General features: G+C 49.4%; 3 protein-coding genes across 3 annotated transcripts in view; 2 read left to right on the top strand and 1 right to left on the bottom strand.

The window, feature by feature from the left end:
* The first annotated feature begins 548 nt into the window (after window positions 1-548).
* CFAP144 (cilia and flagella associated protein 144) lies at window positions 549-7,108 on the top strand. The gene is made up of 4 exons (XM_056815318.1): window positions 549-994; window positions 3,959-4,018; window positions 5,704-5,807; window positions 6,679-7,108. The coding sequence occupies exons 1-4, from the start codon at window positions 862-864 to the stop codon at window positions 6,787-6,789; spliced, it is 408 nt and encodes a 135-aa protein (XP_056671296.1). The 5' UTR covers window positions 549-861; the 3' UTR covers window positions 6,790-7,108.
* EBNA1BP2 (EBNA1 binding protein 2) lies at window positions 6,535-13,734 on the bottom strand. The gene is made up of 9 exons (XM_056815317.1): window positions 13,595-13,734; window positions 13,415-13,498; window positions 12,964-13,124; window positions 12,726-12,849; window positions 8,961-9,050; window positions 8,418-8,493; window positions 8,230-8,323; window positions 7,169-7,331; window positions 6,535-7,078 (listed from the first exon to the last, which is right to left on the bottom strand). Exons 1-9 carry the CDS (start codon window positions 13,655-13,657, stop codon window positions 7,028-7,030), a joined length of 906 nt encoding a protein of 301 aa, XP_056671295.1. The 5' UTR covers window positions 13,658-13,734; the 3' UTR covers window positions 6,535-7,027.
* Window positions 13,735-13,748: 14 nt separating this feature from the next.
* CFAP57 (cilia and flagella associated protein 57) overlaps window positions 13,749-14,290 on the top strand; it is a 62,276-nt gene continuing 61,734 nt past the window's right edge. The window contains exons 1-2 of the mRNA XM_007480300.3: window positions 13,749-13,881; window positions 14,024-14,200. Of these exons, the coding sequence (XP_007480362.2) occupies window positions 14,044-14,200 (157 nt within the window). The 5' untranslated portion in view covers window positions 13,749-13,881; window positions 14,024-14,043. The remainder of the gene's footprint in view (window positions 13,882-14,023; window positions 14,201-14,290) is intronic.

Below are 14,290 nucleotides of genomic sequence, written 5' to 3'. Positions count from 1 at the left end.
GAGAGGAGAGCTCATCCTGCCACTTCCTGCTACTCTGTGTTGGTTCTGCCTTCATAAATTTTTTCAATTCAAATCAACACCTACTCTGTGCTGGCCCCATACCAGATGATGAGGATAGAAGCACAGATCTTGCCCTCAAATACTTATATTCTACAGGTCTAGAGCCAGGAGGTCCTGGGTTCCGAAGCAGCCTCAGCCTTTTCCGAGCTGTGGGATCCTGGGCAAGTCACTTATCCCTTCCTGCTTTTCTGCCTTGGAGTCAATACACAGTATTGATTCTGAGAGGAAAGGAAAGGATTTAGAAAATAAAAAGCTGATATTCTACCAGGGGCGTGAAACACCTAAATACAAACTCCTTGCAAGTGAATACGAGTGCTTCAGCCCCCAGATCGGGATCCGGCTTCGGGGGTGGCGGACGCTGAACAAAACGAGGAACCCAGGGCAGTGTTTCCAGTGCCTGCGGTGACCATTCCCAGCCTTGGGGAGCCCTCGGCCAAGGCCAAAGCCAGGACAAGGGGAGCAGACGAGAGGGGGCAGAGCCGTGGCCGCGTCACAGGGTGCTGGGCAATGGAGGCATCCATCTGTGGCGGAGGGACACTACGTACTGGGAGAGTTCACAGATCCCTTGAGGGAGGGCTCTGCTGCTGTAACGCCAATTGGGGAGGGGGCGCTGCACCACCCCTCGGGAGGGTCCCAGGCCCGGAGCGAGCCCTGGGCTGTTCCAAATGCAGTGCCGGGGTCGGAGCGGCCTCTACCACTGCGGGAGACTTGGGGGAGTGAAGGTGGACCGGGGTTGCCTAGAGACCGCGTCTAGGTGAGCGGCCTTAATTCAGAGAGCAGCCAGAACAAAGGATCCCGGACATGGCGGCTAAAGGGCGAGAGAAGGAGCCTGTTGACGAAGTGCACCAGACCCAGATCATGTGTGAGGTGATCCGCAAGGAGCTGCGAACCCAGAAGCTGTACACTCACTACCACGTGAACCCCAATCGCAAGGGTGCGTCTTCCGCCCGTGGGGGTGGGGGCGGGGAAGACAGGCCCCCCGGGTCCAGGGTTGCCTGCGAGAGGATTATGGGAGCCCCGAGAGTCTAGGAAGAGCACGTGAACTCTACTAAGAGTGCTCCCACGCTCACCCTTAGTCCCCAAGGGCTTAGTGGGAATCTGCCTGGAAATTCCCCCAGCCTACTTTTTTAATGAGAGGTATCTGTAGGGGGAGGACAGGAGAAGCCAAGAGGGGGGCAGCTTCGGGGAGAAGGGATAAAGGAGAAGCGTCCTAGGTGGCACAGCAACTAAAGTGCTGGACCTGGAGACCCAAAGAACCGAATTCAAATTTTGCTTCATCCATGTATTGGCTGAGGGACCCTAGTGGCTCATTTGTCCCCTGCTTTAGTTTCCCAATCTGTTAAATGAGGAAACAAGACAAAAGTTTAGCTGCCTCCCTACTGTTAAGAAGGGTCTGAGGCAGAATTTGAACTTGGTCCTTTCTAATCTTAAGTGAGGGACTCTGGCCACTGATCACCTGTCTAACAGAGCCTACATAGCTTCTTCCCCTTTCCACTGTCCCCAGTGAGTAGTGGTCCCTCTGACTTTCCTTGAACTTCTCAGCCCAAGTTATTTGACCTTTTACTCCTTGTGTATTATATATTTGCTTTTCTTTGCTAAACTGCCCCCCTCATTTCATTTTTCTCTCCCTAGTACAGTGATGCCAAATCTATGGCACAGATGCCAAAGCTGGCATGCAGAGCACTCTGTGGGCACACACACCACTTCCCTCCCCCAATTCATTCCTAGAAAGGCTGCTCCCTTCCCCCTCTCCACTGTGCATGACATTTTTTTCATATCCCCACCCCTCTGCCCAGCAGCCCAATGGGGGAGCATAGAGGATAAGGTGGGTAGCTCACAAGTGGCAGAGCTGGAGGGGAGTGGGGTGCCCAGGCCACTCCCCTCCTCTTCCATACACTGGCTGAGGTCATCTCTCACTTTACCCACCTCTGCACCCTGTCTCTGGGGGGCTGGGAGGGCAGGGCCTGGCATTCCTTCTCTAAAAGGTTCACCATCATTGCCCTAGTATCTGGAATACTAGGATAAGCCTATGTCCTGGCATAATAATATAGAAGAATCTGGGAATGGTAAGGATTCTCTCTATGCTCAAACTGGTCAACTAGGTGGAGACATTCTACAGTGTTGAGATGGGGGGGTGGGGGGGGGGGGTTTGCAATTCATCCAAACCTAAATCCTCCTACCAAGGCAGATCTGGAAGTGCTCTTCGCCTTAGACTTGGAAAGCTTCCTCCTTCAGGTTGAGATCAAGGAGCCTAGGGTCACACATCAGAAGTGGGACTTGAACTCATGGTTCCTTGACTATGAAGCCTGGGCTCCATACCCAGCACCATGCTGCCTCTCTTAGCCCAATGGTTAAACAAAGAATCTCAGAGTTTGGAAATAAGGTTCATCTGGCATGATCTGCTCTTGATGAACCCATATTGGCTTTCTGTGGTCACTGCTTCCCTTTCTAGATATTACTCAGCCATCCCTTTAATAATGTGTTCTAGTTTAACCAAGAAACCAGATCTTGCAGGTAATTTTTTTACTTCCTTTTCCATTCTAGATCATTACAGTGAAAAGTGGACATGGTTCGAAAAGACAATCGACAAACATTTATTAAACACCTAGGTGCCAGTCCATTTACCAAGCTCTAGGGATGCCAAGAAAGACAAAACCCAGGGAATGCTATGGACAGTTAGGAAGTTGGGGACAAAATTGGGCATCATGAATAGAGGGGGGGGGGCAGCAGTTTGGGGCAGGGGAGGGAAGGACTCCAGATCTTGGACCCAGCACGGAGTGGAAATCTTGGATGGAGGATATCGAGGTGGGAAGATGATAGTTGAAGGCCAAGGAAGGCCAAGAGGAAGCACTCTGGAGCTTGGTTTATTACACTGAAAAACTAAGATGTGGAGGAGTTAGGTTAGTACAGTGAATAGAGCAACAGGCCTGGAGTCAGGACCCAGGTTCAAATGTGGGCTTGGATACTTCCTAGCTTGTGGTCCCGGGTGCACTTAACCCCTATTGCTTAGCTCTTGCAGCCCCTCTTAGAACTGATACTAAGAAAGGGTTTAAAAATCAAAATAAAATAAAATCAGAAGACTACCCATGCTGACTACAAGGGGTTGGTTGTGAAGTGCTAACAGAATGATGCATAAAGTGGGATCTAGATGTCCGCTATCACCACCCTCTTGATAGTGAGGCAAAAGAGGGAACTAGTGAAAACGGGTCATGGTTCTCTGGCATTCTGACTTTGGCAGGGGGAGTTAGTGCTGTGGTCATGGTCTCTTAGTAATGTTCTAATGAATCATGGAATGGGAAGGGGGTGTGTGGAAGGGACATTAGTGGCCATAGTCCAACCCCTGCCCACAAAGGAACCCCCATTTACATCCCCAAGCAGTCATCCTTCCACCTCCTGGTTTCTCTGCAATTCACACCATTATTATACTTTGGGCGGGGAAAAGAAGGTAGAGTTAATGTTAGACTAATAGTTCTCCATTACTATTTATCTACATCCCATACCATCACTACTCCAGGGATGGGAGGGAGGGAGATGCTGAAGAAAAGGCCTTCTTTCATGGTATCTGAATCACCCCCAGACTTGGGTAGGATTAGAACTGACAGCAAGTCCCAGGTATTGTCTCCAATTCAACCAGGCTTGGGGCAGAAGTTGGGTAGAGGGAGAATTAGTGCTGAGACAATACCTCTCTTCATTTTGCACTAGGCTTGGGACAGAAGCCGGGTGTAGAGTTAATGCCTCTCCAGTTCACATCAAGCTTGGGATGAGTGTGGGTCATGGAGAATTGTTAATGCCCCTCATATTGGTTTATCTCCAGTTTATACCAGGCTGGGGGCATGGGGGTGGAGGGAGGGAAGGGGGTTAGTACTGGGATAATGGCTTTCTTGTATTCTTTCTCCAGGTTACACCATCACCAGAAAACCTATGTCTTGGCATGACAACATAGAGGAACCTGCAGATGGTAAGGATTCTCTCTGCTCAGACTGGTGAACTAAGTGAAAACATTTTACCCTGTTGAGACCCCATAAGCTTGGCTCTGCCCCATTCTGGCTCCTTTGCTGTGGGGCAGGAGAAGTAAGATAACAAGCATACAAGTGGTACTGTTCAGAATGGGGTTCAGAGGGCTCAGATTTTAATGTGGCTCAGGTCTAGACTACAGCCAGATCATCCAGAAGCTTGATTTTGCAGGTGGGGGGAAGAGTTTACGCTCACCAAAATCCATCTCCCCCTGACTTTTCATCACAGCCAGGGGGTACCCTGGATCCCCAAAGGCTAAGAAAGTAGAGCAGAGCTTTATGGCATTCAAGTTGGGCTCAATGTTGCATGGATAAATAATGGAGATCATTTATAAGCATACTTATGTGGGCCAGATCTGTAAAAGGACAATGAACTGGATCTGGAGGTAGGGATGTATGGGCTAAGCAGCCTGAGAAACTGTCCAGTGCTTTTACTGTCCATAGACTTCTCTGGAAAATGAAAGCTAATTTTTTAACACCAAACATTCTTGTATCATCTTGGCAAGTAGAATCATGGGGAAAGTGAGGTCAGGCTACATAAGGGATCAACAAATTGTGCAGAAGTGGTATTAAGAATGTCCTCTGGGTTCAGGCCTAGAGGCAGGAGGTCCTAGGTTCAAATCTGGCCTCAGACACTTCCCAGCTGTGTGGCCCTGGGCAAGTCACTTAACCCCCATTGCCTAGCCCTTATCAGTCTTCTGCCTTGGAACCAATATTTAGTATAGTTTCTAATAAGGTAAGGGTTTAAAAGTCATCAAAGTAACACAGGATGAGAAAACCTACCACCACCAGCCATTGGACTGGCCACATGGTGAGAGGAAGATCAGTGGGTGGCCCATTTGCCTACTGTGGCACATCTATGGAGGGAAAAGACCAGAATACAATTGGGTGGCAATCCAGACCTCAAGAAAGAAGTCCTTACATCAATATGGTCATACATTTGATGCAGCACTGGAAGGTGTCCCAGGTGATAAGAGGTGCTACAGTAGCAACAACAATCTATATCTGCCCTGATTTCCACAATCCTAAGGGGAAAAGTCTTGTTAACCGGAAACGGAATGATGTAGAAGGTGCCCACCAGGTGGACCTGAAACCACCTGCCTGCTGTACAAGCTCTCTGCTCACAGCCCACAGGCAGAGTATTTGCCTTCACCTGACTCTCCACCATCCCCAGCTTTGTCTCACTTCCTTGATGCTGACTTCCTATTGATCCTGGTTGAAAAGAGTGCGTGGCTGCTAAGTGAGAATTAGGAGGACATCTGTGTGGTCCCATGGCATTCTCACATAGCACATCTAGAGGGAACAGTTCCCTCCCTCAAGCTCATTTCTATGACTCAGTTGAGTTTGTTGACACCCTTTCACCCCATACAACCCCCTTCCTAATTACATGATGATAGAGAAGTGTGGCAATACATGGTTCATGCAGGGACCACAAGCTTAACACTGACATGAAACTGGGAGGCTTTCAAGGCCAGGTTGAGCATTCTGTATATTCATCTTGGTAGCATGATAGTCAGATTTGTTTAGAAATGCCAATCTAGTGGCTACTTAGAGGACGGCTTATATGGTACAAGCTGGCCTTTTGACCATCACATCCCAAATCCTCCCTAATCTGTCTCTTACCTCACAGCCAAATTCCTCAATATCATTCACTATGCTGCCCAAGGACCCAAGAAGAAATACTCAGAACCTCAGACAGAGAGCCAGGAAATTGGCTGGGACTCGGATCCCTTGGTGAGTGTCCTAACCCCACATCCTGGAGCCATCCATCCCGGTGCCAAATGGTAAACTCTCACTTATTAGGAATACCAATGAATAGATTTTCTGACCTATCCCCTACAGCCAGAGACAAAGTAACTAAAGACAACATAAGGAACAGGAAAAGGTAGCCCCCCAGGAGCAGCCTCCCTCAGCCTCCACCAGCAGACATCCCTAAGCCCCCACACAGCAAGCTTCAAAGCTGAGACTTCAAAGGCCTTCTCCAACCTCTGCCTCCCTTTTTATAATAAAACTGGGGAGTAGGATGAAATGTTATGTTCAAGGAAAGCAAATCAGGATTCCAATGTAGGATCATGCCCTCTGTCCACTGCCAGCCCCCTGGATTTCCATCCTTTGTCCCCTCCCTCCCTTCCCTTTAGCCCTGATGCTGTGGTTGAACAATTAGCCACTTCCCATGTCCATTTTTTCCCCACTTCCCCCATGCTTTCCGTCCTTAACTCAGAGATGAGGAATTGAAATATAAAGTAACCCAGTGAGTTCAGGACTGAATCCAGGTCCAGTGCTGACCCGTCACATCACAAGTGGTGGGTATGGCAAATAGGGCACAGTGGGCTGAGGTTGCCATTCCAGAGCAGCAAGGGGGAAATAGATGAAGCCATTCTGTTCAGAGGAAGCAATAGGAAAGGAAGCCACTCCTTGGGCCAGCTCAGGGCTGTACACAGCACACATAGGAGCCTTAATGTTCCTGACAAGTCATTTATTTACATGACCCGTGGAAAGGGGCTGGCTAAGATGCCTAGAGGCAGGGACAGGGAGACTTGGGGCAGGGTACAAGCGTGGACAGCTGCCTACCCACTTGCTCACAGCCATGTCCTTCCCTCTCCAGGTCCCCAGTGAGCGCTGGGACAGAAGGGTCAATTTTTTCCGTCACTACATGGACATCACGAAGTATATGGCAGAATTCTGGCGCATGAAGGCCAGGGAGAGCTCAGACTAGCTGGGTCAGGGACATTTGGCTCCTTGGTCCTTGACACACCCCAATCCTCTGAAACTGCCCCAACCCATCCTATGGTCCCCACCCCACCCCCAGTTCCCCCCCAACCAGCCAGTGCTGGAGGGGTAGCCCCCATCTGCCCAGCCCCACCAGCTCAGAAAACAAAGGCAGCCAAGGGATGGCTGTGGCATAAGCCTGCGGCCTGTCTTTTCTTCCCAATCCTCTGCATAAAAGGTGGCACTTAGCGTGTTCTATTCTTCATTTTGTCTCTTGCCCGTTTTCCAGGTCTCTTCTAAAATAAAGACAAAAATTCAGTCTTGAATGTGTCCTGTTGCTCTTTCCCTCCCAACAACCCTTAGGCCCAGACTCCTGGTTGACTCACATTGGACAGCTTCTTGCCCATCTTGTGGGGGCCCTTGCCATGGGCAGTCCGGGCCCGGAAGCTGGACACATCATCATAGCTCTCCTTAGTGTTCCTCTTGGACCCTTTCTTCCTCCCACCAAAACCAAACTTCTGGTTTTTGTACCGTCGCTTGGCGCTGGGCCTAAAATGAAATATTTAAGGTCTCTCCCCTCCAAGATCTAAAGGTCTTCTTAGATGTATTCCCCACAACTTGTCTACTATGGTCATCTTTCTAAAGCTTGGGGCTGACTCTGGGAGTCCTCTCCTCAGTTAAATTCAGTGACTCCCTGTGACCTCCAGGATCAAAAAGAAAATCTTGTTTGGCTTTGACAGACCTTCCTAACTTGGCACCTCCCTCTCTTCCTCCATGAGCAACATGTTCAGTGACAATGGCCTCCTTCCTTTGCCACAGCCTACCTCAAAGCCCCACCACCTTCTTGGCCACCCACCACATACCACACCACACTTCTCTTCCAGGGCCCTTTCTCTGAGTTTACCTCTCATCCCCCTCAAATCTAGCCTCTATATACATCACTGATCACATGTTTTTCCCAGTAGAATTTGGGTTTTCTTGAGGACAAGAAGGGACTGATGATATCAAATAAATGCAAAACAAGTGGACCAGCCTACCAAAGGCTTCTGCCCCTGGGTGGTTTCTGTGTAATACAATGGAGAGACCTCAAATTTGATTTAGCTGTGTGACCCTAAGGCAAATCCCTTAGCCTCTGTGAGTTGAGAACCAGACCTAGAGGTGGCAGGTCCTGAAATCTGGCCTCAGATACTTCCTATGTGAACCCAGGCATGTCACTTATCTCCCACTGCCTAGTTCTTACTGTTCTGCATTGGAAAGGTATTGATTTTAAGATGGAAGGTAAAAGTTAAAAAAAAAAACTAACCAGGACTTACCATAACGTTATGAGGATCAAACACTTAACATGATGCCTGGCACACAGTAGCATTTAATTCCTCCCCCCAGATTCTTAAATAGGTGTCTTGGTCTTATCCTACCCAGACAAAAGCAGGAAAAAACCCAGCCTCACCCTTTCTTCATCTGCTTGGCCTTGGCTCCTTCCTTCTGGCCCCGTGAGAGTGCCTTGTCATCTCCCTCAAGGAAGTCTAGTCTGTCTGAGAAGCCTGGATGTGCAGAGTGAGCTGGTGAGCAGGGCTGTGTCCCAGGAGAATCTGCTTCTCCCCCCCCCCCCATTTCCTACCCAAGTTAGCCCCCAACCTTTCTGGTATTTCTTGATAGCCGTCATCATCTTTGATTTCTCCTGCTGTCTCTTCTGAAGAACCTCTGTCTGCACCTGTAAAAGACATACCCTGGGCCAATCCAGAAACTCCGAACATGCTGGTGAACACAACACACATGCACAATGCCCCAGAAAACAGAAGTAGAAACAAGGAACCAACAAGCCCAGGGCTAAGGTACCCCAAAACCATAGAAACATCAAGGTGGAGCCTCAAGATGAAGCCCTAAATTTCTTTTCACCCGATCAAGGATGCAAATCTTCAGAAACCCAGACCAGGATAAATGATCCCTGAGCAGCAACACCAATGCTGTCCTATGGCATTCTTCTCTGGCTGCTAAATATACATCCACAGATCCAGAGAAAAACCCCTTCTCTAGTAATATAAAGAAACAGCATCAGGAGTGGGAGCGGGGCCCATGTCTTGCTCCTACTAACAGACTGGATGCCACCTCCCCTGATGTCTGACTCCGAAGTTAAGCATCAAAGCTGAGCCCTAAAAAGCTCCACTTTCTTCCTCTCACCTTCTTGCCATATTTCCTGAGTGCTCTAAGTTGCTTGGCCTTTTCAGACTTCGCCATGGCAGCCTGTTTTGTTTGCAGCTTTTGTCGAATCTAGAGGGAAGACAACAGAAGTCCTGAGGCCAATGATGCCATGACTGGCATCTGGGTCCCCTAGTGCTCAGCATTAAGTCCTAGAAGGCAGAAATCTACTCATTAACATCAACAAGAATTTGGGAAGTGGCTGCTCTGTAGCAGTCACTGAAAATACAAAGGCAGAAATCATAGCCACTGCCTTCAAGGAGCTCCCAGTCCAAGGAGAGAAGACAACATGCCGATATCTGTGTGCCAGCAAGACAGATACAGAATATGTCAACTTTAGAAGGAGTGACACATGGGACCCAGAATGAGAAAGAGTCAGGAGACAGAGGCAAGAGGGAGAGCATTCATCTTGCAACACTCTCAGACACCCAGAGCTGATGAGAAGGAATGACCTCATTCCCAGTGTGTAGAATGGGATATAGAAATAAGTCCCCATCAAAGGGAAACTGGGAAGAATGTTGGACGTAAAATCTCTGCCCCACTGCTACTACTATCAGTGGGGGAAAACTTTGCAAATATTCTCTTTTTATCTTCATAACAATCTTGGGAGTTTATCATCTCCATTTTAGAGGAGGAAATAAGAGACAGCAGCAGAGTGACTTGCCCAGGATCACAGGGCTAGAAAGTGTCTGAGGCCAAACTTGAACTTGAACTCCAAGTTCAGCAGTCTATCCACTACACCACCTAGCTGCCCCTATCTGTCTCTGATGCAAAGGAGATGGTGAGCATATCAAATTCAATCTGTCTGGGGAGAGCTACTCTTAGGGTCACAGATCTAAAGATGAAGGGCCTCAGGGCCATCTAGCAAGGGTGGGACAAACCCAACCTTGGCCCTCTGAAGAACTGTCACATGAGGAGGCATCTCTGAAGCCTGAGTGGAATGGGACTCTGGCCTAGCACATGGCCCTGGGGAGACAGACCAGAACCCAAAGGAACAGGCTGATGGAAGTAGGGAGAAGGTTGCTCAAAGGAAATGGATGAGAAATTCTAATGGTGGCTGGACTCATGATGTCTACAGCAGGGACTACTTGAAGTCCAGACCTAGAACTGCTGAATATATGTAAACTCTAAACTCTGACCCTGAAAGTCAAGTGACATCTTCCCTAAGCTGGATGAATAGTGACCCCCAAGACTCCACTGCCAGTAGTTGTCAGAGGCAAGACCTGAAGCACTACTTCAGGTGAATTTTCACAGTAGTGATAAAGCAATTTATTCCATTTCAGTTAAAGAATCTTTCATTAAGCACCATGCCTACTCTCTGTGTGGGCCAGGCCTGGAGCTCAGGGAAAAGCTTACAAACAGAGAAGTGAGTCCCTGACCTCCAGAATACATATTCTATGCAATCAACACAAAGGGATTTCAGAGAGAAGCGCTAAAAACAAAGAATCAAGAAAGGTTGTTCCTGGATATTAGCTGAGTTAAAGTTTTAAAGGGAGCGAGTGATCCCAAGAGATGGCATTCCAGGTATGGAGGACAACCTGTACAAAGGCAGAGAGGCTAAAGATGGAGAATGGAATCCAAGGAATAGGAAGGAAGGAGACAAGCATTTATATGCCAGTAGTTTGTCTAAGAACCAGCCAAGTAAGCCTATTGATAACTTAAAAATAAGAAAAATGTAATCAGTCTGGAAAGAGAGGCTAGAGGTCTCTTTAAGTGCCACAGAGGGTCATCTGTATTGCCCTAGAGGCCAGGGAGCCACTGAAGGGCCTTGAGCAGAGGAAGATTGACATCAGACCCATGCTTGAGGAACAGCACTTGGGCAGCTGTGTAGAGGACCAACGAAGAAGCTGGAAGCAGGAAGACAAGCCAGAAGGCCATTACAGTAGGAGATGGTGGATTAGAGAATGTTGTAGAGGGGCAGGAGTGAATTCTTGGATATGGGGGCCAAGGAGGGTGTCAGGGAGTATCCAGCAAGCAGGAGTCATGAAAACTTAGATGGACACAACTGGGGATCCTGTGCACAGAACCAACAGGGCTTCCACCCCCCTCCCCCCAAAAAAAATCCACTGGTAAGAGAAGGGAGAAGCCATACACTAGCATACACCTGCCCCAACTCCTTCCCCAAGTGTTGGTCAACAGCAGTGCAAAAACTGATTTCTTAACTTTCATCCTTCAAAAGGGAAGGGGATGTCCTGGCCCTGATGCTGTCCTGGCTGTGAGGAACTCACTGGCACCTTGAGGAGAGCCAGACACATCACCCACTCTCACCTTCCACCTGGTTAAGACATGTATTTCCTATTTACTTCTTTCCTCAGTCAAAGGGAACAACTTCTGGATCAGAAAATATAAAAGAGGCTAGCACCCATGGTGAATAATGAAGTATCAAAAAAATTTGGGGGAGCAAGATAATACAGCAGTGCTAAGCCTAGAGTCAGGAAGATCTAAATTCAAATTCATCCCCAAACACTTTTTAGCTGTGTGCCTCCATTTTCTTCATCTATCAAATGAGCTAGAAAAGGAAATGGCAAACACTCTAAGATTGTTGCCACAAAAACCCTAAATGAGGCCACCAAGAATCAGATATAACAACAACAAAGAAAAACTCAGCACCTTCAAAGGGTTCAAGTCATAAAGTCATTGATCTAAGACAAGGAAGCAACCCTGATAGATCAGCCTGTCCAATCCTCTCTCAAATAGCTGAGGAAGTGGAGGCCCATAGAAATGCCAGGTGAATGCATCCAAGGGAGTCTCTCGAACAGTAAGTAAAGTCAGACTTCAAATCAGGCCCTCTCTACTCTAGCTTAAGCCCTACCTACTAGGCCATGTCACCTTCTGTGATTGATCACCTAGTCCAGAGAAACATCTCAGGTGACCAAATGAACTGGCAGTCTCTAGAAGACCATAAAGAAGAGAGGCACCACAGGGATAAATGATGGAAAAGTGGAGCCTACACACTCATTGTGAGGACAGAGAGCTGAACTTGGGATTATTAACAAGCAGTGGATACAAAAAAAACAGCAGCAGGGCTGTGCCCAAGGAAGCTCACATTCCCTTTTGGATATTTCCTAAATAGACAAGAGAAACATACAAAGACATGGTGAGATGCAGGCTAGGTGACCTTAGCCAACAGTACTCAGAAAGTCATTGAATGGACAGATCCCAAGTCATCCCTAAAGGTCTGCACATCCCAGAAATCTGCTTAGTCACATTCTATGTAACTTCCCTCTCTGTGTACAGGTTTAAAGTGGCATGCCTGGGATCACACAGCTAGGAAGTGTCTGAGGCCACTCGTCTTCCTGACTTTAGGCTTGGCATTCTATCCACTTATCTGCCCAAAAGGAGATATTATAAAGTTGAAAAATGTCCTGTCAATTCCAGTGTTTGATAATGAAACGAAGGAATTAAAGAGAAGGTGGTTCCCTCTACTCCTAATTCAAAGAGAGGATGAATAACCACTTTGTGGGACAGGAGAGGTGCCCTAAGAGGATATTTATTTTTTATATATGGTTGGGAAGGGATAATTTATAAAGTGGTTTCCAATACTACAAACTGAGAACTTTCTTTCTTGCAAAAATCAGTAAATGCTCTACTGGGCATTGACATTTAGTTGCCAGAAGATCTAAAGGGAACTAAATCCCACCTGACTGAATTTCTTCCATTAGAAGAAGCAAGAACCTATTTTCCAGCAAACACAGCTCAAAGAGAAGAAAACATGGGTAGCACTGCGCCCCACCCCCCCACACCCACCTTCTGCATCTGCTGGTCGGACTTGGCCATCTCTGCGAAGTAATCCTGAGGCCTCTTGGTGAGGATATGGTGCTGGTGGAGCCGGGGCAGCACAGCCAGGACGGCAGCCTGGGCCTGGCGGTAGCTGGCAGAAAGACAGGGGGTGCTGCGGAGAGTGGCACCTCCGCTGCCTCCCCATCCACTTGACTCCAGCCCGGCGGGAGGGTCAAGATCACGTTGCCCCTCTCCCACCACTTACAAGGTCATCTCCCTTCGGAAATCGTCCTCGGGGTCCACGGATCCAGGCTGCACGGGCGTCTGCTGCCCTGGGAGCTCGGGCGCGGGCCCCACGGTCACGTCCAGTCGCTCCAACCATGACAGGTCCCTTCGGAACTCAGCCAGACACTGACCGAGCCCAGCCTGGGGAGGATTCGCAGTGAGCTACGCTGGGGTCGGAGGGAAATGGGGAGAACAAACTTCCGGTGCACTAAGCTGCGACCCCCAACCCAGGTCAAACACATAAATACGCGCACGTGCTCCCTAGCTCCGCCCCCTGGCCTGCGCGCATGCTCCAAAGCTCCAGCAGCCTCGCTGAGGCCCTCCAGGCTCCACCCCCGCACCGCACGCATGCTCCTCAGCTCCAAGAGCCGCACATGGAGCCTAAGCAATATTCCACTCCCTTTCTCCACATTCTCCCCACACGAGCTCACCACGTCATTGCGCCTCCGTTTCGGCGCCTCGAGCTCCACGTTGAGCCCCGGCTTCAGATCGCCCCGAGCGAAGGCCTCCTGCAGCTGCAGGAACACAAAAGGGGGATCAGGGAACGACTAGATTCAGAAAGAGATTGAGGGCTGGGCCTGGGGTGGGGGGGGGCTAAGGGGGTCACTGACCTCGGCATCCGAGAGCGCCTCCGAATCCGTCTCCGAGTCCGAGACTGAAGCTAACAGTGCCATCGCTGCCTCCCTCTATCCAACACTCCTACTCTTTTCAAGCAGCCCAAGCAGCCCAAGCGCCGCCGGAACCCCGCCGCCTTCACGTCCGGATAGATACTTCCGCTTCCGGCAGGCAAACACGCCTTTTCCTGTTTACCGTTGCCGTGGAAACCCAGATCGCTAAGAGAGGCGAAGCGGAAGAAATAAGGAGAGTAAAAGAGAGAAAGAGACGAGGCAGGGACCAGGTGAAGCGAGGACCCTGGGGTCAGAGGTCACATTCAGGGGGTGGGGCAGTGGGAACCCAGCTCCGAAGGGTCGGGAGGCTCCAGCCTGGGCGGACGGTCGGGGTCACAGGTCAGGGGTCACGGTCACTCTTCACCTCTGCAGCCCCTGCTCCCCGCGGCGCCATGTCCTCTGTGGTGGCTCAAGCCCAGCACATCTATGGGCTCCGCGCCCACGTCGTCAACAATATCTGCTTCTTCGACGAGCAAATCATCATCTTTCCGTGTGGGAACCACTGCGTGAAGTACAACGTGGACCAGAAGTGGCAGAAGTTCATCCCAGGTAAGTACCTCTTCGGGCAGGCAGGGAAACTGAGGCAGACCGCTCGGGGCACCCCTACTCTCCCTCCCCTCGTCCGATACACATTCTCCC

This window comes from Monodelphis domestica, chromosome 2, assembly GCF_027887165.1.
Source record: "Monodelphis domestica isolate mMonDom1 chromosome 2, mMonDom1.pri, whole genome shotgun sequence".
Classification (NCBI taxonomy): Eukaryota; Metazoa; Chordata; class Mammalia; order Didelphimorphia; family Didelphidae; genus Monodelphis; species Monodelphis domestica.
This window is presented reverse-complemented; position numbering and strand designations above follow the sequence as displayed.